At 49.1% G+C, this 21,177-nt stretch overlaps 8 protein-coding genes across 8 annotated transcripts; 2 read left to right on the top strand and 6 right to left on the bottom strand.

Annotated features, from left to right (window-relative positions):
• Nucleotides 1-178: 178 nt before the first annotated feature.
• On the top strand, nucleotides 179-1,407 carry FTJAE_1054 (uncharacterized protein; the record flags this gene model as incomplete). The annotated part of the gene is made up of 2 exons (XM_037343392.1): nucleotides 179-614; nucleotides 704-1,407. 2 exons carry the CDS (start codon nucleotides 179-181, stop codon nucleotides 1,405-1,407), a joined length of 1,140 nt encoding a protein of 379 aa, XP_037211739.1.
• A 235-nt stretch (nucleotides 1,408-1,642) lies between these two features.
• On the bottom strand, nucleotides 1,643-3,640 carry FTJAE_1055 (Het6 heterokaryon incompatibility protein; the record flags this gene model as incomplete). The annotated part of the gene is made up of 1 exon (XM_037343403.1): nucleotides 1,643-3,640. The coding sequence occupies one exon, from the start codon at nucleotides 3,638-3,640 to the stop codon at nucleotides 1,643-1,645; it is 1,998 nt and encodes a 665-aa protein (XP_037211740.1).
• A 971-nt stretch (nucleotides 3,641-4,611) lies between these two features.
• On the bottom strand, nucleotides 4,612-5,424 carry FTJAE_1056 (dehydrogenase; the record flags this gene model as incomplete). Its single annotated transcript, XM_037343414.1, has 1 exon — nucleotides 4,612-5,424. One exon carries the CDS (start codon nucleotides 5,422-5,424, stop codon nucleotides 4,612-4,614), a length of 813 nt encoding a protein of 270 aa, XP_037211741.1.
• A 735-nt stretch (nucleotides 5,425-6,159) lies between these two features.
• Nucleotides 6,160-7,836, bottom strand: FTJAE_1057 (monooxygenase; the record flags this gene model as incomplete). The annotated part of the gene is made up of 1 exon (XM_037343425.1): nucleotides 6,160-7,836. One exon carries the CDS (start codon nucleotides 7,834-7,836, stop codon nucleotides 6,160-6,162), a length of 1,677 nt encoding a protein of 558 aa, XP_037211742.1.
• Nucleotides 7,837-8,466: 630 nt separating this feature from the next.
• FTJAE_1058 (ARG81-like transcription factor) lies at nucleotides 8,467-11,958 on the top strand (the record flags this gene model as incomplete). Its single annotated transcript, XM_037343436.1, has 6 exons — nucleotides 8,467-8,550; nucleotides 8,597-10,553; nucleotides 11,029-11,111; nucleotides 11,159-11,536; nucleotides 11,584-11,722; nucleotides 11,771-11,958. 6 exons carry the CDS (start codon nucleotides 8,467-8,469, stop codon nucleotides 11,956-11,958), a joined length of 2,829 nt encoding a protein of 942 aa, XP_037211743.1.
• Nucleotides 11,959-12,318: 360 nt separating this feature from the next.
• Nucleotides 12,319-14,839, bottom strand: FTJAE_1059 (uncharacterized protein; the record flags this gene model as incomplete). Its single annotated transcript, XM_037343447.1, has 8 exons — nucleotides 12,319-12,808; nucleotides 12,857-13,107; nucleotides 13,161-13,595; nucleotides 13,651-13,943; nucleotides 13,992-14,452; nucleotides 14,505-14,623; nucleotides 14,672-14,695; nucleotides 14,759-14,839. 8 exons carry the CDS (start codon nucleotides 14,837-14,839, stop codon nucleotides 12,319-12,321), a joined length of 2,154 nt encoding a protein of 717 aa, XP_037211744.1.
• Nucleotides 14,840-15,595: 756 nt separating this feature from the next.
• FTJAE_1060 (aspartate ammonia-lyase) lies at nucleotides 15,596-17,141 on the bottom strand (the record flags this gene model as incomplete). The annotated part of the gene is made up of 2 exons (XM_037343459.1): nucleotides 15,596-17,059; nucleotides 17,115-17,141. The coding sequence occupies 2 exons, from the start codon at nucleotides 17,139-17,141 to the stop codon at nucleotides 15,596-15,598; spliced, it is 1,491 nt and encodes a 496-aa protein (XP_037211745.1).
• A 1,156-nt stretch (nucleotides 17,142-18,297) lies between these two features.
• On the bottom strand, nucleotides 18,298-20,448 carry FTJAE_1061 (c6 transcription; the record flags this gene model as incomplete). The annotated part of the gene is made up of 6 exons (XM_037343470.1): nucleotides 18,298-18,653; nucleotides 18,712-18,907; nucleotides 18,954-19,496; nucleotides 19,544-19,770; nucleotides 19,960-20,331; nucleotides 20,376-20,448. The coding sequence occupies 6 exons, from the start codon at nucleotides 20,446-20,448 to the stop codon at nucleotides 18,298-18,300; spliced, it is 1,767 nt and encodes a 588-aa protein (XP_037211746.1).
• Nucleotides 20,449-21,177: the final 729 nt, after the last annotated feature.

Consider the following 21,177-nt stretch of genomic DNA (forward strand, 5'->3'; position numbering starts at 1 on the left):
GGCATTGTCTCCATCTTCACAGCAGCCCGTCAGACTCGGTTCACATCTGATCTATCGAAGGGCCATCGGTGAGTCTCCCAGGTACTTGTCGCGAGTTTTGCTAACATTTATCTGGCCAGGCTCGCACCATCCCGACATCAAGTGCCGTCTCTCAGAACGTCGATCGAACAAGGCGAACATGGCTTCACTCAATCAAGATGTCGAGATCGACATGCCCACGGCGCAGACCAAGAAGTCGAAGTCGGAGATGAAAAAAGAAGCCAGGCGTCAAATCCACGAGGCCAACATGGATTGGCTGACCAAGCAGTGGCAAGGGCCAGACTGGTACCCTACCCTGCTGCAGCCTTCGAAACCTTGCCGGAGTGTTGTTAGAGGCCTGGTGAACATCACCGAGAGGGCCATGGCCAGAAACATTCCTTTGTCCTCTCTCTGGGAGCCCGACGGATGTCTCAGAAGTGTTGTCGACCAAGACCTGGCCACCAGGAAAGCAAGCCGCAAAGCAAGGGCCGGGCATCCACAATCTGGGCGCCTTACCAAGAACATGGTGAGCGACGCAAGCAAGAATATGAGTTCATCAAAGGCGGGGATGGAAAATGATTGCAGTTCATCCTCGGGTAAGTTATGCCAGTCAACTGACTGCGGCCGCCTAGCCCAAGTTCTGGAAATACCATGACATGCAGAGCATTGGCTGATGGCAATACAGGTTCCACAACAGGTGATGACTCTGAAGTGGAAGCACCAGAGAAAAGTAACGCGGTTTCGCGATTGAGTACTTCTACCTTTGATTCATCAGCCAAGCAGCAACTCCCACCTCCACTCCACGATACGGTCGCATCCACAGAAGATGAACTACAAAATTCACCACGAGGTATGAAGCGGCCCTTGGAAGACAACGAAGACGAAGCTTTGAATCCACCCATGTCGAAGAGTCAGCGAGTGGCCTTGGAGAAGGTGCTTGGAATTTTGAGCCCTGAACAGATCGAAATCGTTCACCGCAAGTGGACCGCCGAACTTGATACCGTCCTTGCAGCCAAAAATGCAGCTGAGAAGGGGTTGCTGGACCTGATGTATGGCAAGGGCTCAAGGGCAGTCAGCGAAGCAGAAAGGGTACAGGCTCGTCTTCGGAAACGTGAAGCCGAAGAGGCTTTCAACCAAGCTTATCAGATACTCCATCGTCCAATTCAACTCATGGAAGCGACGAGGGATATCAAGAAGACCTTTGATGCTCGCGCTCGATGTGCACTCAAGCTTGAGCGGGCTCAGAAAGAAGTCCAGGTTGCCAAGAGCAGAATGGAGCAGGCGCAAGCGAACCACGAGGCGGCTTTAAAGTCAAACTTCATGGGGGATTGTGACTTTCAGGCAACTTTGGAAGTTCTTGAAGGGTCTGGCGAGGATGGAGGACAGTGAATAGTGACTCATGTGTTGCGATTAGACATTCATCTCGTGGGAAAAGCTGATTTTAAGGTGGGAAAGATGCTATCTGTTAACGGAGTACTTTGCTTTTCGCAACCAACTATGAAACCCAAGACGGACCAACTTCAGGTAGTCCCCAGCATGTACATATTACCATAGAACACCGTGATTCGTATGAACAGAGCTCTTCTAGCTTGTCATAGTTGAAACTTCAATCCACGTTGTAGAATTACGCGACTAGAATCTCCCGCTTCTCCAACCAACCTTCGGTGACACCAGCCTCCGCCTCACCGTCCATGAAGCCGTGCACGTAGGTCGAGCCGACTACCATATACAATTCCCCTTCAAAACCATCTCTGGGCTCAACCTTGCGCAAAGCCAGCGGTACTTTTCCACCATCAAGGACAGCCACAACATCACCCTGCTTCGCAGCAAAACGTGTTGCTAGGAATAGCCCATTATCTGTGACCGCGAACTTGAAGCTACCAGGGCTGTAATGATGCGAAATTTGACCCTCGATGTCAAGTTTCGCAAGATCTTCATCGTCGGCAGGCTGATAACCAAATGCAGATCTTGAGTATTTGTTGCCAAAGTGTAAACGGTATGTCTGTAGGGGACTCCATTCACTTTTCAGTTGCTCTTGGTTTTTGATATCCAACCTCTCGATTTCAGTTGGCCTCAAACGACGCATTCTTGGGGGTAGGGTGCAATCCTTTACCATCGTTCTCCAGAAAGCGCGAATGGTGGTGTCGCCTGTTGGTATCTCTTTACCGCCGACTTTCGGGGCGTACATATGCCCCTGGGGTTGCTCAAGGACTTCCTTGCCAAGGTAAAGGTTCATGACATCCCGAGCCTCAAGATCTTTGCCATCCTGGAGAACAGGTGCGACTGTTCCAAGGATGGTGCCTTTCATGACCAGGATATCCTTGCCGGGGCCGATGAGTCGACATGGGGTCTCGCAGTTCTTGACGCCGGCGTTGAAGATGCCGCGCTGGGCAAAGAGCATTGTTGCGCATTGGCGGCGCTTGCTATCGTATTCTGCAACCCAAGATGGCAGTTTATGTTTACGCTGTCCATCCAGCGCTCTGGGCCCGGCTGGGCGTTCAAATGGATTTTGGCAAAGAATATCCAAGTTTCCGGCGAGATTGATCAAAGAGGCTGTGGCCTGCTGATACAACTCAGGCACTGACGTCATATAATCAACATTTACACCATGATCTTCCGTCACAAGCCCAAGTAGCCCGAATATTTTATCCCGGGGGTCTGTCGATTCCATCTCACGGAAGCGCACCAGTACATCCATGAGCTTGGACCCCTTGCCCTGTGTCATTAGGCGACGTTGGTCCTCGATCAGCTTGATTGGGACGAACACTTCACTAAAGTCCTTGTAGTATCCGAGGGAGTGGCTGCTCTCACGGCCCATGTGGAACGCATCGAAGTATGGTTCGTCTTTGAACAAGTTCTTCAGCACATCCCAACTCAGCTCAGCATCTCTAGACATCAGCGTCAGCCGCGGGGCGAGAGAAAGCTCCTGCATGACCCACAGCCGGCTCCAGAGTGTTGGCTGCCTGAATACAGCACCGAGAGCGAGCTGTGAGCCAGTGAGGAGACGATAACCTTCTCGGGCCTGATCCTGTAGCTCTTTCAGAGTTTGCGGGTTCTTCTCAGCGATCTCGCGCATCAACTCCATGCCGCATCTCACCCAATTTTCTTCTTGGTCAAGATCGGGATGATTGTAGAGGTCACGAGCCTTGACGCCTTTCTTGCCGATCATCGGATCTAGCCACGCGATATCTCGTTGGCAATTTGAGTAGATCTCGCGCATAAGAGCTACCTGGTGACCCCGCTCCTCGACGTCTGACTGATTGATGCAAATCGCGTCAACCCAAAGAACTCGTGGTTCGTCACCTCTTTGCCTCAGGCACGACAGAATGTACTTCAGGCTCGGTGTGATGAAGAAAGTGTGGTTATTGAGGATTATTGCCTCCGAGAAGTCGGGCTCGCCCCAAACATACGATAGGGCCTCGTACTTGGGATTCTCGGATGAGGCATTGTTGAGTACGGCGTGTGAGAGGGTGCAATGGATATTTGCATCTCCGTCTCGAGGCGGAAGAAGCGTGAGAAGTCGGATTTCTTGATGGGTATTGTCAAGAGGCTTGTAGATCGCGGCACATACCTCGCCATTGACGAACATGACCTTGGGGCCGTGATCGAGTTTCTCCGTCATTTTGAGGTTTGTATTTCAGGGTGTTTTGAGAATACACAATGCAGAATTAATGTGATTTCAAGAGTAAGATTGAGGGACATGTACTGTAAGAATGTTGCCTAGTGCTGAAACGATAGAGGCTGTGCTAAACAAGCCAGGGGAGACAAGGAAACAGGGGACCTTGACTCTAAGTGTTAGAAATAGCAAGGTTAAAGATCCCCTAAATTCATGCCTAATATTTGTGTCTTTTAGAAGAGAGACCCTAAGTCTTTGGGGACAATGAACAGGGATCTGGCTGAACTTGGCTCTAAAATTAGAGACCAGCAAGGTCGGTTCTGAACTTGAACCGGGGTGCCAACATTAGCTGGTCTAATGCCGCATTTTGAGGCTGTGCTGCTAAGCATTGTACATAGTAACTTGTAAGCATACAAGGGGCAGTGCTGATGCAAATTTGTGGTAGCGTTGCAGTGAAAGTGCAAAAAGGAAACATGCGGTTTGTGTGGATCGAACACACGACCTTCAGATATCACTTGACTTGGTGAGGATTGAAGTTTAACTTCAGTCTGACGCTCTCCCAACTGAGCTAAACCCGCTGACTAATGAGTTGGTGTTGCGGTTTCGTCTGTCCCCTTGTGAGGGAAACATAGGGAACGGACCGAAACATAGCAATCGCTCTCTGAGAAAGTAATAAAGACATTGTATGGCCCAAATGCTATCGTCAAACAAGAATTTGTGCCAACTAATTAACGCAATGAGGCCTATAGAACTTAGCATAGTTCAGCTTCAACGACCGAGAGTACACTCACTAACTTTGGCATAAGAAAAGAGACGAGGATAGGAAGACGTTTCAGAATCGATTATCATCTGAGATGTCTGCATCGTCTTAATCTAAGACATAAGACGGATCAGCCTACTGCTTGCTCTATGGTACCCAAATGCCAGCTCCTGATACCAAATCCACTCATCCCATTTAGTGACCCTCCTGCTCAACATTACCTTTGGGTATAACCACCATCAACCACCAAGGCAGACCCAGTAACAAAAGAACTTCGTCCTCCAGAAAGATACAAAACGCCATCCGCAATCTCCTCGGGTGCACCCATCCTCTGCATAGGAACTGCTGTCGTGATTCGCTCTTGCATTGCTTTGAGCACCTCAGGATTCTTGGTGGTCATTGGTGTTTCCGTGTATCCCGGGCAGATGGCGTTAATACGAAGTCCCTCCTTGGCGTAGTCCTCGGAGGCTGACCGTGTGAGGCCGATGATGGCATGCTTGGCAGCTGTATAGGATGTAGATAGTGGAATACCAACAACGCCCTGGATGGAAGAGAAGTTGACGATGGATCCACGCTGTAATTCCCTTCCGTTGATAGATGAGCGAATGGGCTCTTGCTTCAACATCACTTGTGCTGTAGCTCTAAGCACAAAGAACGTGCCGGTAAGATTGATGCTGACAACACGGTTCCAATCGGCTGTATGGGCAAATGCTGCACCGCCCTGATGCTTCATGGCAATTCCAGCTGCATTGACCACATAGTCGATGCGACCATACTTCTGTGCAACGTCTGCGACAATCTCGTTGATGCGGTTCTCGTCCGTGACGTCGGCAGAGTAAATCTCAATCTTGAAATCCTCCTTAGGTGATAATTGTTCTTTTTCAATCTCAGACTTGACGATCTGTAGGGATTCGAGGTTGAGGTCAATGAGTGCAATACCGGCGCTGCCATCTCGGGCGAAGGCTCTGGCGCATGCTCGGCCGATGCCTGAAGCACCTCCTGTGATTAAAGCGTAACCTGGGACATCCATGATGATGAAAGTATGAAAGATGAGCGTTTGGTGATTCGATACACTTAGAATTATATTATTTGATATTGGTGTCTGTCTTTTTCTTCCAGAGTTGCTCTTATACATCTATAACTATTCCATCCCAACTGTCCCGTGGTTGACAGGTCCGTGACTCGGCGACCGATATCCAAAGCTAAATTGGAGAAACTTTCCTCGTTTAACGTGGACCGTTCTCGCTATCTTGGGCTTACCCCACCATGATCAGCCACCAGATATAACTTTCCTGTTTCAAATGCGGGGAATGCATGATAACGTATTCGTTGGATGGCCTCAATCTTATGAGCAGATGAGAATGGGAAGGCAGCTCCGTGATGGAGGGTGGACTTGGACGGAGATGACTCGTGAATTTGTGATGAATTATCACTGCGTAACTTGTCTGCTGACCAAGTTTGAACTGTTCGAGACATGGGCTTACAGACAATGTCTGTTATCGTTTTCGCTGGCGACAGCTCATTAGTATAAACTTATAGTATGTTGCTATCGTTCTAAAATGTTGCATAAATTCTAGATGAAACCTTCCTATAAGTGTTGCAATGTGTTTTCTCAAGCCATCGTCGTCAACCATATAGCCCATGATTACAAATTGCGTGGCTATCATGTAATGAACATCACTAGTGCTGAAAGACTCCGTCGGACACTGCTGCAATGAGGAGAATAAGTGCTGTTGCAAGTAAAATGAGTTTTGATTAGCTCTATCTATGCGAAAACAAGACCCTTGTATCCCGACTTCTTGACCTCTGCACATCGCCTTCGATACTCTCCAATGCTACCACTATACCGTGCAACACTTCTCACATTCTTGCCCTTGACGTTCTTGTTCACGCCTGTCATCCAACTATCAATCTCATTCATGAGCACCTGGCTCTCACTGCACTTCACCACATGCTCGGTCCATTGCTCAACGGCGTCTTCTGTTGGCTCAACACAAGTGTAACCGTTGTCCTTGCAGTACTGCAGCATATCTGAGATAGCTTGCACACCATGCTCGATATTGCGAGTAGCGTTGCCAAAGGGCTGATGAGGACCAAGAACCATAAACATGTTTGGCATCGAGGGAACAGTGATGCCCAGGAATGTTCGGGGCCGATGGTCAACCCAAACTGCTTGGTCACCCTTCGGGCTGTCGCTGGTTGCGATCAGTGGTCGGCCCTTCTTGCCCTGGAAGTCGATAGCACTGAAAGCACCGGTGATGGCATTGAAGCCAGTTGCGCAAATCAGAACGTCAAGCTTGTGCTCCTGGCCGTCGGAGGTCAGGATGCCCGATGGTATGACACGATCAATCGCCGTCTTTTTAAGATCAACAAGGTGAACATTTGACTTGTTGAAGGCCTCGAAATATCCACTTTCCATAGGGACCCGGCGCGTGCCAAAGCCGTGATCTTTGGGAATAAGGCTCTCCGCAATAGCAGGGTCGTTAACTCGTTGTCTGATCTTCTCAGCCATAAAGTTCGAGTACAAACTATTGGCATATCGGTCTGTGTAGGTATCAGAGAACACGCCGAGCCACTTTCCAAAACCAGCAGTGTTATAAAGCTTCTCCCAGAGCTCTAGGCGCTCCTCTTCCGAGACCTCAAGAGACTTTCGAGGGTCGCCGTGATGCATGAAACCAGATGAACTCGTTTCGCAGATCTTGAAGATGTTGTCATAGTTCTTCTTGTGATCGGCCATTTGCTCAATGGTGATCTCAGAGTTGCGAAGAGGAGCGGACCAATTGGCTGTGCGTTGGAAGACGCTGAGAGACTCGACGCCTTCAACCTTGGAGACGGCTGTTGTGATTTGGATACCTGTCGCGCCTGTCCCGATGACTCCAATTTTCTTGCCTACAAAGTCGCGATTGATGTCGAGATCCTTGGGCCAGCGAGAAGTATGAAAGAGCTTGCCGCTGAAGTCTTCAATACCATCAATTGCGGGTAGAGTAGGCGCAGACAGGAAACCCATGCAGCTGATGAAGAACGTGGAGACGTATTCGTTACCGGCTTCATCTACAAAGGTCCATGTATGATCTGCCTCACTCCATGTAGCCTTTATAACAGTCGTGTTGAACTGAACATCGTTCTTGAGATTGTGCTTCTCAGCGAAGTAAGTGATGTACTTGTGAGTCTCCGGCTGAGGCGAAAAGGCCTCCTTCCAGTGCCACTCTTCCAGAAGCTCCTTGTCGAAGGAGTAGCAGTAAGACAGCGACTCAGAGTCGAATCTACATCCTGGGTAAGAGTTCCAGTACCAAGTGCCTCCAACATCGGGAGCGGCATCAAGAACCCTGATGCGCCATTCTGGGAGGCGCTTCTTGAGCTGATAGAGTGAGCACAGGCCGGAGAGACCTGCGCCCAAGATGAGAACGTCGAAAGTGCTGGTAGACTGAGGTACGGAACCCATTGCTGATAGTGCGGATTATGCGATGAGTGAGGGTGTATTGAATTGTCTTGTTGCTTCAACTTGATGCAAAGTGCCAACGTCAGAAGTGTATCTATATATCTTGAGATAAATGAATCGATCGTGTCATGTCGGAGTTGACTTCACATTTTCTGCTCAACCAATAGCCTGAACAGGATAGTCTGCTCGACTTTCCTATCATGCTATCACACAGTGAAAAGCGACACGTCTTACCACCAGATATAACTTTCCTTTTACGATGGTGGCTTCGATAGTGGAACATTCCCGCCCAATCAAAGGTTTGGATCAAGTAACGAGCCGTTGCATAGTGCGGGGAGAACCTTATCAGCGTGATGATGCGTAGGACACGAGATCAAAGTGCGCCCTGCAGGATTCAACTACCGATACGAATTGGAGGGTTTCTATCTCTGGTGATTGTTTATCGCTTCGTTGGATAGGAAAGTCTCCCCAGGAGAGGAATTGGTACCGATACCCGAAAGGCGGGGGAGCGATTAGTCTTATCTCACTTCACCACCACGGCGGGAGTGCCGATGCTTGCATCTTGGGACCCTTTACAAGTGGGCATTCCCGGCTGAGAAGAAAGTCTCGTCGAGGAGACAGCTTCTCTTCATTATGCCTCCTCTTGTAGGGAAATCCACCGCAAAGGTCAAGCGGGTCCCAGGACGCAGGACTCGGTCGTTTGGGGGTTGCGTTACCGTACGTCGAATCACTCAATCGACCATTTCCTACTGACCTTTCGCAGTGTCGCAGTCGTCGTGTGAAATGCGATGAAGGACGTCCCGGCTGTTCTATGTGCAAGATCTCAGGTCTCGACTGTGGAGGCTATAGCAAAGACATCTTCTTCGACTTTGATGATCCCTCGTCGACGGGGGTCGCTCGATTTCGAAGACCATTGTTGACGGAACAAGAACGAGAGCGTTTGAGCGAACAGATTGCGCAAGACGTTCCACCAGAATTAGCAGGTTGGCATCTTTCTCAGCTTGACGAAGAATGCGAAAAGACGTCTACGGACCTTCAGATTTCAAGAGGACCCTTTGGAGCTTTCCGCATTACGCAACAGTTGCCTTCAGACTCTCTGAGTACGTTGGACGACATAGGTGAGGACGTAATAGAAGTTCCAGAGATTCACGCTGTTGAAGAAGAAGATCAGTTACTACTTCCCGACTTCGGCGACGACGTGGAGGTCATCACCTCAACACTAGACTTTGCGACTGGAACGACTCATCGAGATGCTGAGCATCAAATATCGGGTCAAGACAACGCGCTCGTCCCTCGTACAGATTGGTTGAAGACACTGGAAAGTCTCCCTGTGACCAGCTGGCTGGACCCAGGGCACTTCGATCTGCCCGACTGGTGGGATCCCGTGGCCATGGGCATTGAAACAGCTGTGCCTTGGGTGGGTGAATCAGCGTCTGCCCAGAAGCCTCCTTCACCATTTGCAAGGTCTTCCACAATTGAGCTTGGCTCTCCAAGGCTTTACCTATCACACCTTTCGCCTAGCTCAGGCTCGGTATCGTCCCAAGTCGACACGGACGTACCGCGTGATGCTGTATTACTGGTTAAACACTATGCAACGATTGTGCTTCGAGGCTTGACTCCATATCGTCACAGCAAGACGCCATGGCACGTGCTCTTTCTCCCTCATGTCAAAAGCTGTTTGGCAGCCTTGACACTCGGTGAGAAGATGGACCACGCAAGCCTATGTGCATTTTACGGCACACTATCTATCAGTGCCTTTAGCCTGGGGGGCATTCATGGCTCCACCAAGTGGTTAGACCAAGGCACAGCATATTACCAAAAAGCCCACTTTCATGTTTGTCTCATGCTCAAGACAGCATACGATATCCCCAAGACTGCCAAGTACAAGTCTATACTCATGGCTCTCTTGACGATGGTCCAGATTGCTATACTCTCTGGCAATCGAGATGAGGCAGAGTACTTTTTCCTGGAAACGGAAAAGTTCATCCGAACGAAAGGCCTGAACCGACGAAAGTCTCGTAAAGTCAGGTTGCTACATCACTGCTACGTGTTTGAGCGGCTGTCGCACGAGAGCACTTTTACACAAAATACACTGAACTTGGATCATCGAAACCGTGTTCGCGAAGCAATAGAAGCGAGCGGTGCCAGTGCTTATAGCCAAGATAGCCTGTCTTTCCGACTCACTACTTGGAGTAACCTGGACCAGGAGATACACAAGGTCAAAGGTCAGGAAGAGGGAGAAAATGACCTTCATCTCCAACATCCAGGAATATGGTCGGCTACGCTTTATCCTGAGATCTTTGGCGTACCAGAGCTTCACCTCTTTATGCTTTCGCTGGTCATCCGCCTTGCGCGAGAGAAGGAGCAGAACCAAGATGAACTGATAAACTCTGGACTTACACTGAAGGAGTTTATGGCTAGAGCAAAAGCAGTTGAGCGATGGATCAAGCAGCTCCATGTGCTTCGCCAGTCCATATGGATGGTCGAAGCACCTGTTGATCCAGAACACCGACAGTCTGTCAATCTGCTGAACAGCTTGGCCAATACAATGCAGCACGCACTTTCCGTGTACTTTTATCGTAGAATTTATGATCTGGATCCAAGTATGCTTCAGAAGCATGTTCTTGGTGTGCGGGATCGACTGCTTGAGTTTGATGTATCTGATGCTGGAATGGGATACGGATCTTTAAGGCTAATATGGCCTGCATTTGTTGCAGCTTGTGAGACTGATGATAATGATATACGGGCGTCATTTGTACAATGGTTTGAATGCGCTGCAAAGCGAAGCGGGCTGAGGATATTTACGGAAACGAAAGAGCGTATTGAGCAGATATGGATCGGGAGGGACAGCACCGATAGACAAAATGGGTTTGGATGAATAGCGAAATCGGAGACAACATAAGATAGCAGCAATACGAACCGGAAACTTTCGCCATGCATATGTGCAAATGCGGTTATGTGACGCGTCCTCACTTACTCCGTTGATGGCCATCCAACAGTCCATGCGCCGGTGTACGTAGTAGATGAATGAGCTCTCCGAAGCAAACCGCCACTTGGGATAACTTTCCACTTCCAGAACAGCTTATCATCTTGCGATGCGGGGTAAACCCATCACCAATGGCCGTCATCCATAGATCTACGTCACGCAGACATATCGGTTAAGGCTGGGCTGCTATGGACTTAAACTCTCCCAAGGCCGCCTCCAACGCTTTCATGTAGAAGAAACCTCACTGTCTATAATACAAAGTTCTGAAATGACGTCCTTCGAAGGAAAAGTGGTAAGTCCTCCTTCATCGTGCAACATTGTGCAGGAATAACACTTCAGATCGCTGTGACCGGCGCTGGATCCGGCATGGGTCTGGCCACCGCAAAGCTCCTTGCTGAGAGAGGCGCTACAATTTCCCTTGCCGATATCAACGAAGAAGCACTCAAGAAAGCCAAAGCCTCGTTGCCGGGTGATAAGCACATCTATCAAGTGGTAGACGTCAGCGAAAGCGACTCAGTAAACTCTTGGATCAAAACGACCCTGGACACTTTCGGCGGGCTCCATGGTGCTGTGAACATGGCTGGCATCATCGCAGAGCCTGTGCCTCTCAGTGAGTACAGCGATGAGGTCTGGGATAAGATGCTTGCAGTCAATGCCCGCGGAGTGTTCAACTGTCTACGTGCAGAGCTCAGAGCCATGTCCGCCGGTGCTAGCATTGTAAGTTTGATTATTAACATTTTGGACAATTGCTGATCATTTCTCAGGTCTCCGCCGCCAGCGTATTTGGCCAATTTGGTGCTCCGGGGCATGTCGCATACTGTGCAAGCAAGGCAGCTGTTATCGGCCTTTCGCGTACAGCTGCGAAAGAGAATGCTCATATACGAGTCAACTGCGTCTCACCTGGTATGCTTGTACGCTTCGCACGTCTCGGTATTGTCTGACTGTGTTTAGGATCTGTGAGTACTGCTATGAACGAGCACGATGATGAAGAACATATTAAGTGCAGTCTTTCGGGGACTGTGCAAAAGAGAAGAGCTGATCCGGTCGAGGTTGCTCAAGTTATCGCGTTTTTACTCAGTGATGAGGCATCGTTTGTGACTGGCGCGGTATACAATGTTGATGGTGGATGGGTATGCTGATTCTGATTCTGATAACGTCTCGTGCGGGCCAACTTGATATACTCTAAATTATCCTAAATACACCTAAGTGTTTCATTCTTTAGGACTAAGGTAACCAATTTAACCTTCCATTCAAACGCGTTTGACTTTTAAATATTTTTATTAAACCATGTCTATACCTCCTAAGTTCTGACAAGCCCATAATCCTATCCTAATAAGCGGCAAACCTTTGACCTCATCTCTGTAACCCCAAGGAAGGTAATAACGTAATGTATCGCCGACAAAGACAAGTGACAATCCGTAGAAACCACAGCCTCTATCAATTATCTTCAACGTCTTCTCCTCTGGTGGCAGTCTTCTACTGACTGTAGAGATCAACCACTATGATTGGTTGTTGTCCAGCATCATAAATATCTCTTGGTTTTGTTCAAACCAGTTTCCCAGCTCCATGTTATGGTCACAGCTACCCCCCACCATATTCCCCGCTTGTGCTGTAGATAAGCCCCCGTAATTTATTTCGTTTGAAAACTGTGTGCCATCGCTAAAGCCTTGGACATTTGCCTGCATATTCAAGTGGCTGGGTACAGGAACTCCTGCCTCGAAAAATAGCATCTCAAATGGTGTATCAGGTATGCGCCCTGACAACTGGACTGGAGCGTTATTGGGCCTCGAGCCCACATACTTGCACGCGACCTCATACACAAGCTTGAAAAGATGAAGCTGTTTTCTGTATACATTTGGAAGATCCGGGGGTATCATGTCGACGGTCTCAACCACGGCAGCTAGCGGCTCCAAGTGAGTCTGGTCGCAAGTCTCGATAGCATGGCAAAACAAAACCATGAATGGCACGAGAGGCACTGCCATGAGGCCCCTGATTCTTGGTTAGTTTAATCACTATCCCCCAGCCTGGAGGTCTTACCAATGCATGTAAAACTCAAAGACGATGGCTTCAACATTCTTGAGCATGGACAAACAAATTCTGTGTTGCTCAAGGCCATTCTTTGCTGCTTCTAGGCATTCGTCGCAAAACGCTGAGGATGTCAAAGACGCAGGTTTTACTGCCCTGAACACCAGGCAGCGCATGGAATAGTATGCCACCTTATCGGTCCTACGGAAGACCTCGCTCTGCTTTTCGCCGATGCTCACCCCAATTGACTCAAATAAGTGTTCCTGTGGATGTATCAGAGAACCATTGGCCAGTCTTGCATAGGTCTTGGACTTACTTCTGCTAGACTTTTTGTTTGGAACTGCTCCATCTCAGCCGCTAATCTCCTCGCATTCGCCTCTCTCTCAATATCTGGCTGAAGCAAAGACCCCGGGCTGTAGAGTATGTCATAAATCCTTCCTTGGAGGTTACAAAACCGTGCCCATTTCGCAATGATGGGGGTAGGTCCGTCTCCTCTATCGGCTTCTAAAGCCTCGAAGTTGATCGTGATTTCTCCATCTCGGATCAAGACTGGCCGACTCAGTCTCAAAGCAAGCATCTTGTCACAAAGATGGATATAGAAGATCAATTTAGCACGCCGTTGCTTTGCCTCTCTCGACTCTGGCTTTGGGAGATGTTCCCTAGTAAAACCTAGCGTCTGACACATCTGCACTGCTGCGGCAAGACTATTCCATGATATAGAAATCCGGCAGTTCTCGAGATGGTAGGATGACTGGACTTCTGTTAGTTGCGTTGTCTTTGAAGGGACTTCCTGTTGAGGTACTTACAGCCATGAACAGGGCGAGTATGTAATCGGGTGTGCAGGGCAGGTTGAACGGAAGGTTAGCTAGGATAGATTCCAGGTTTTGCCGGCAGACCGTCGCCTGAGATGCAAACTCATTCTTGAGAACTTGTTCTGTCTCGACGTTGTCGCACTCGTGCAACAGGCTTGCCAAGCCAACATGTGTAACGATGAGATCAGCAAGGGTAGGCTTGCCAAAGTAAACTGTCATGAGATACTCGACAAATTGACTGATGCTGTGAAACTCTGCGCGCCAGAATAGCTGTAATCTAGGAGACTCTACAAATAAGTTAGTATGGCTATAGGGACAGTTTTCACGTGGATTACCTCTCAGTCTCTGTACAGCCATCATGGCCAGGTTGACAGGAGGAAGCTGAAACCCTCCATGTTCTTGAGGCGACAATATACGTTGCGTATCAACAAGACGCGTCTCGTCAGCCGTAGCCTCTTTGCCCGCCAAGATCTTCCGCAGCGCGTCTAAGTGACTCTTTATCTCCGGAAGCGTCTGCGATGGCTGATTGCTGTCAACGAATTGTTGCAAGAAATCTGTCGCAAATGTCGCCTGCGTCGTCAAAGTGACGTCGCCTTCAAACTCTGTGTCTTTTTCCTGGCCTGTTCTGACATTACACGACGGGGAGCTCGCATGGGATATTGGGGTGACCTGTGAGCTAATGGCAGTATGAGCAGCTGACGAGCCTCCTTGCAAGTGCTGAGGAGAAGAAGTGATGTTGTCGACAGCAAGGCTTATGCGATCAAGCTTTTGCGAAATGGCATCCAATTTGGATTCACTGCATCTCATGTAAGCTTGCTTGCTTGGGCAATTCTCTCACTACTACTCACTAGCCGTCAGATACTAGGACCTGCTGACGTTTTGCTCGAGGTTTGAAGCCAGTGGGGAACGAGCAACGAATACTCTTTCGTTGACACGGTCCGCAAGGATCTCCACGGTCGCATTTGATCTACGACGGGTCAGTGAAGGCGCTGACGAGATGCACACATTCACTTACCTTTCTTTGTCTACATTGGTCACACTGGCAGTTGTCAGGTACCATCCGAAGTTACAGCTCAGCAGCATGCGATGGGTCTCAGCTTACAGAGAGCTTATGCTCGGGAACACGACGCGTCCCCGAAGCTGCGTGTTCTTCTCCATTGCTCTCGTTCGGATCCAAGTTCATCGTGTCATTAGGCTCACAAAATATTTAGCAAATTTTGGGACACTCGGATTCGTCAAAAGACTCATGGATATTGGCCTACGAAACGCCAAGGCCAAACCTCATCCTTGATGGTGGCATGTGTCTCTTTCGGGCAAAGTCTCGGTTTCTCGGAGGCCCCGAAAGACCGCAGGGACTGACTGGGATGCAATTGGTTTTCAGGCTGCAGGGCTACCCTAAAGAAAGAAGAATTCGATCAAGGAATTACCATCATAATCAGTAGAGCCAGGTATATAGCTTAATATATATGCATATAATTTTTAATCTTTTTTTTTCGGTATATATTAAAGTTCTTTTAAGTACAGCTTACAGGTATGATAAGAACTGTACAGTAATTGTTTATAGATGCTGATATATAGGATAGAATTTTGCTGCAAGTTTGAAATACGAGTGGGGGTAGGTAGTTCAGTTACTGGTCAGAATTTCCGATTCGTGGAAAAAGCTACCGGAGTCTAACCGAATGCGGAGTACTCCGTAGACGATGATTATTTTGACGTCACTCTTTTGCTCTCGAGATTAGCGCGTTACGCAGTATCTCTTATCGATAGTACGCGACGACAACGGGTTTCTGGATATACCTAGAGTAAACAGGGACATATAGTTATCACAGTTACAACGATAGACAATCTCGGCTTTCTTGAATAGGAAGTACATTCCTTGTTGTACTCTTTGTAGTTCTATCATTGCTTGGCGAACAAAAATCTAACACCGACGTCATAATCACTCAATGAAAACCGAACGCTCTAGAACACCCAAAACATCATCCTGCCTCAACAAACCCCGCTCTACCACCACGTCCAGAAACGGGCGCTCTTCAGCCAGAGCCGATCTCACGATGCTTGACACTTTAGCATACCCAAGGCTCGGGACAAGAGCTGTCGCAAGTGCACTCGCGTCAAGAAGATGCTTCTCTGACGTCTCCTTGTTTGCGACAAGGCCCTCGACGCATCGCTTGGAGAATGTCTTGGAAACACTCTTGAGAAGCTGTATGCTGTCGAAAAGTCGGTCGGAAACCAAAAGCTCGTAGTGATTGATCTCCAACATTCCCTGTTGACACGCCATGGAAACAGCGGCATCATTTCCAGTGATGGCCAGCGCCACTTGACAAACCGCAATCGGAATGACAGGATTGACCTTGCCGGGCATGATGGAAGAGCCAGCCTGCATGGGCGGGAGAGTAATCTCAGCAATACCGCCGTTGGGCCCCGAAGAGAGCAGAATCATGTCGTTTGCAATCTTCCACAAGCTATTGGCAGTGTTGCGCAGCTCGGCTGAGAGGCGTGCGCAGGTGTCCATGTTCTGCATGCCGTCAAACGCGTCGCTACATGGCTGCACTGCAACACCCAGCGACGAGGAGAGATGCTTGAAGACTGCTGCCTTGTATCCAGACTTAGATCCGAACCCGGTGCCAATCGCAGTACCTCCCATGGGGAGTACAAGAAATGAATCACGGATCATGCTGAGGTGCTGTCGGTGTCTTCGGATGACCGCCTCATGAGCACCAAGAGCCTGACCGTAAGTCATAGGCTGAGCATCCTGGAGACAAGTTCTTCCAAGACGGAGAAGTGTAGAGTACTCCTGGCGCTTCACAGCAAATGCATCCGCGAGCCCTTGGAGAGCGCCCAAAGCACCCTCCATGGCACGATACACAGCAAGCTTCATAGCTGAGGGCACAGCATCATTCGTAGATTGTCCCATGTTGACGTGATCGTTGGGATGAACGAAGGTGTAGTCGGAAAGAGCTCGGCCTGAGTTCTTGGCAACGATGTTGGCGATGACTTCATTGACATTCATGTTGGTTGAAGTCCCGCCAGAACCCTCCATCATGTCAACTGCGAAATGCTTGTAGTGGACTCCAGTTTTGACCTCTTCGCATGCCTCAGAAATAGCGTTGGCCTGCTCAGATGTGATGGTACCGACTTCATAATTGGCACGGGCTGCTGCTTGCTTGATTACAGCAAATGCGTAGATGAAGTCTGGCCAGCTGGCGATGGGTCGTCCAGAGAGAGGGAAGTTTTCGATGGCGCGAAATGTGTTGATGCCGTAGAGAACATCATCTGGGAGTTCAAGCTGACCGAGACTGTCTTTTTCAAGACGCTTTGTGGCGATGGTTACGGTGACTTGGTGACTGTTGGCTCCTTTGACGAGTAAGCCGTTTGTTGGCTTGGGCTCGCTAGGAATAACCTGACCAATGTAAGCACGTGAAGGTGGCTGCGTTGGGCAGAGATAAGCGGCTTACGGTCGAGATGATTTGAGTGACCGTCATCGTGTCGGCTGCTGGGCTGACAGTCTTTGAGATTGTTTTCAAGTGATGAGGATGCTGCTAGTATGGTGTTTGTGCTGTCTTGTTCTGCTCTCTCGTGAGATTCGAGAAAGTCTGTTGCTGAGGGCGCTGACCATCTATATAGAAATGAGTGGTGTTGCTAATGAGGCCCCCAAGGCTGTTGACATAACCCGGTTTTCTCTCCAGTCCACGGGGTGAGGCTTTCAACGGGTTGAACCGGTGAGAGCAAAACCCAAAGTCGATAGTACCTCAGAAACCCATGACCGCCCTACAAGAGGATGCAGTCGCGGGTACTTGCATACAGCCTTCTGTCTGACATACGGCTGACCAACTGGGTCTCTTCCCTCCCATGCTTCGGCCGCTAAACCATCTCAGCCGATGCTGAAAAAGCTCGCATTAGCGGCCGAACAAAGAAGAAGGGAACGAGAATTTGGCCCTCGTGACATATACAGTGTCGTGATACCTACCGATCAACAAGGGATCTGCACTCAACGGATTTCCGACGTGGCAGATCCCTACTGAGCCGATAATCAGAATTTCCGGTCTGTGGGGGAACATTTCCTACCCCTCCATTAGCGTTGTTGTCACGTCCCCCTCCTTTTGGCCCAGAGACAACGTATGTGCATTTCTGGGCGCCGTACACCGTCGACAATTGCCGGTTGACCGGTGTGCTGGGTTGGAGCAAATCGAGCGATTTGCCACTCGACACTCGTCAGGCATAGCGTCAGATCTGGCAATAGCCGGGTCTCGGCCTGGAAATCTGAGGCCATATCAAGCTCGGGGAGGCAATGGCTTAGATCTCAACCCCAAGTGACAAAAAAGACTGGCCCAAAGGTAGGAACCTCTATGATGAGCTTATTGTGGTACCCTCTGTCAGGCTCCGGGGTCTTTTTTCTCCCCGAGGCCAACAAGCCATGTCATTATCGTCCGCAAGCTATCTCGACTCACAGTTGCATTCTGAGGTAACTTGTCAGCCACGTGGTTTGTCAGAACATAAGCATGCAGAAAGGATACTATCGGCCTTATCTATAGAAGGTCTATATTAACTTAGCCGAGCTTGCCAGATAAAATATTCTGTTGTGAAACTCTCAATAGCGTCATTCAACATGTACAACCACACTTTCTCCAACACCCATCTTTATGCCCACTGAGAGCAGTTATTTAAAAATTCTACCCAATCAACATCAGACCATAAGCCCTCGCAGAATTCTAATGACGGAACCTCAAATTCTGTTGGTCTTTCAATCAGTCCGGCGTCTTCATTGGTTGTGAGCATTTGGACAATGCTGTCTAAGTCGGCTAGCAAGGCATTGTGATCTCTGGCAGCCGGATTACCCGCTTCGGCCATTTCTTTCAAAATGAGGCGACATTGGGTATAGAGATGCTCGTCATTAAGCTCAGAGGTTTCGGCAAGCTCGGGAATGACAGCCTTTGCAATAGAGATGATGGAGAGGCTACTGAAAGCGTGCACTGAGTCCCAATAACCGAATCGCGCTGATCGAAAAGTTAGGATTTGTATTGCGACCGGATCAAGACCTCTCAAAGCGCTCACCGTATTTACCACGATTGAAGAGGTCCATTAGTATCTTGCAATTGTTTCTTGCTGCATCGTGCCCTTCCTTGGTCAGTAGCTCAATTCGTTGGCGCATTGTTGCATTTAATTTCGATTCGAGGTTGTCAGAATCGACTCCTTGCAACCTAAGAGAAAGCTTCTTGGAGAAGAATGGTCGAAGTAGTACCGTAAAACACTATTGAAGTCAGCATATGATGCTGGGCATTTGACCAGGGACCTACCTGGTGATATCTCAAGTATAGCGATGCAAGTCCGCGAGCGCATGATCGCTGGCTCATATCCTCTGGTACGCCACCTTTGAAGTCAAATGAGATATATGAAGGTACCCTTTCCTTCCAGGACCGCAGTGTATCGAAACACGGCCAGAGCTCGAACAGCATAGTTTCCAGATCTGAAACCCGTCGTAAGTGACCGACAGATTCCATTATCTGACACTTGATCTCGCATATTTGTGTCTGCAATGTCTGAACACTCGGATCGAAAAATTGATCCAGTTCTGATTCGGGTATGTCTCGTGAAGAAGGCAGTCCAACATCGAACTTATTCGCGGCGTGCGCTGGGGCCAGCCCAAGCTCGGCCACGACCATTCTCTCCATGCAAAAGGATGTCCACCATAAGCGCTTTCGATGTTCGAGTATGACCTCTCGTCTAGAGGCCGATAGACTTGGAGTCCTGTCAAGAAATAAGAGCTTGGCTACTGCTAAGCTCTGAGTCGCGTATTTGTAGGCCATTCTCCTGCGATTCAAGGAGTAGCAGTAGAAGGCCTGTTGCAAGTAAGTTGGCGCCGAGAGTGCCGGGACTGACCGCTTACCATGAGATTTAATGCCTCAACATCTTCTGTTGTAGGCTCCTCTGATGAAACATTTAGCAAAGCGACGGCTTGTTCGAACAAGTCTGATCCGGGAGGTGTCGGGGTTTCAGACTGTTCAGTCGCAGTTTCTACAGCTGGCTGTGATCCGTGCATGAAGGTTGTAGCCAGGGCAAAAACAAGAGACGCCCTTGAAAGCCAGCTCCTGTCCTGCGATTGCGTTTTGGGATCTGTGAATAGTAGTTGAACTCGTTCCCTAAAATCTCTTCGGAGAAACCAATGATGATCGCAGAATATCTCTTCGAACGTGTCAAGTAACTTCATAGCCAGCGGCGCAGACGGAAGCTTTATCAATATCCTGGGTTCTGAGTAGGTTTAGACTCCCAACTTCCCCTACCGTCAAGTTTGGGGATGCATACCTATCAAGTCGGATTTCAGTACCGCATATGAGTATCCGCCTTGCTGATGAAGCCCATCGGGACTCTCAGGCAGCGCCATCTGCCGGAGGTCATAGACAAAACTTTCTGCGCTGCAGTCATCGGATATAATAGCTCGAGCTGCGACTCTACTGCTGCTTGAGGTACCTAGATCTGAAGGGCTCTGTGATTGTCCTGAAAACTCTGGTACATCATCTTTGAAGCTGGGAGTCAAGGATGATGATGGTCGAGAGGCTGCAGCTGTTCTCTCAAGGTCCCGAAGGTAGGCTTCTGGTACGGTCACGTATGTAGTCTTCACAGGGTATTCGCAGTCTCGTTGGCGACGAGCGCAGCGTCCACATGGATGAGCTCGTTCTATCAGTACAGTTGGTAAACATAATAATGAGCAGCCTGCTTACCGCCGTCGCACTTCAGCTTCTGAGAGTGACAAACCGTACATGCTACTGTGCTTCGACCCTTGAATCTGCCCATGACTTACAAGGAGGATTGGTATACAAGCTCTACTCGCTAGCGACCGTTGTGATAGGTATCTTTCTGTGCATATACCCTGGCTATGAAGTTCTGGAAAGAAATGCCCCCAATCAAGTTCTCGGGGAATTGGTGGCTGGACCCAAGTCATTGGCCTCAAGAGGCTTAGAACGGCAGGAATTTTAGTGGATGCATCGTTTGTAGGACAAGGTTTTACGCGATTCAAGCGTACCACCTAAGCATTACGACAGGTGCTCACATTGCTACATCACAATATTCTGGGTTTCGTGTGAGTCCCATTGAATCCTTCAAGTCAATGGTTCAAGGGTTTGATGCGTCAAGCTTTCTCTTTACCATTGATTTACTGGGCTGGAAAAGCATCGTCGGACATCAGACAGACAGAAACTGAAGACTTGGGAGAGAGCATCGGCTGGAGCGCATTAGCGGCCGAACATGAATTTGAAGTCGCATGATTGGTCTGTTTGTCACCTAGAAGCAGGTCGGCATCCACTGCATTAGCGGCCGACAGTCCCAAGGATCATTCATGGTTTATGACCTGTAGATAATGACGCAGGAGAAGAGACGATCATAGCCAGATGCGTGCACCTTTGATCTAACTTAGTGGTCATATTTAATATGAAAGCAACCACTGTGCGTCCATGCATCTTGATCTTGATGTACATGCTTATGCCAGGTCCAGGTCCACGTCAGGCAACGTGTCGAGCACACTGA

The sequence above is a fragment of the Fusarium tjaetaba genome (genome assembly GCF_013396195.1).
Source record: "Fusarium tjaetaba strain NRRL 66243 chromosome Unknown NRRL66243_c0000023, whole genome shotgun sequence".
NCBI classification, from domain to species: Eukaryota; Fungi; Ascomycota; class Sordariomycetes; order Hypocreales; family Nectriaceae; genus Fusarium; species Fusarium tjaetaba.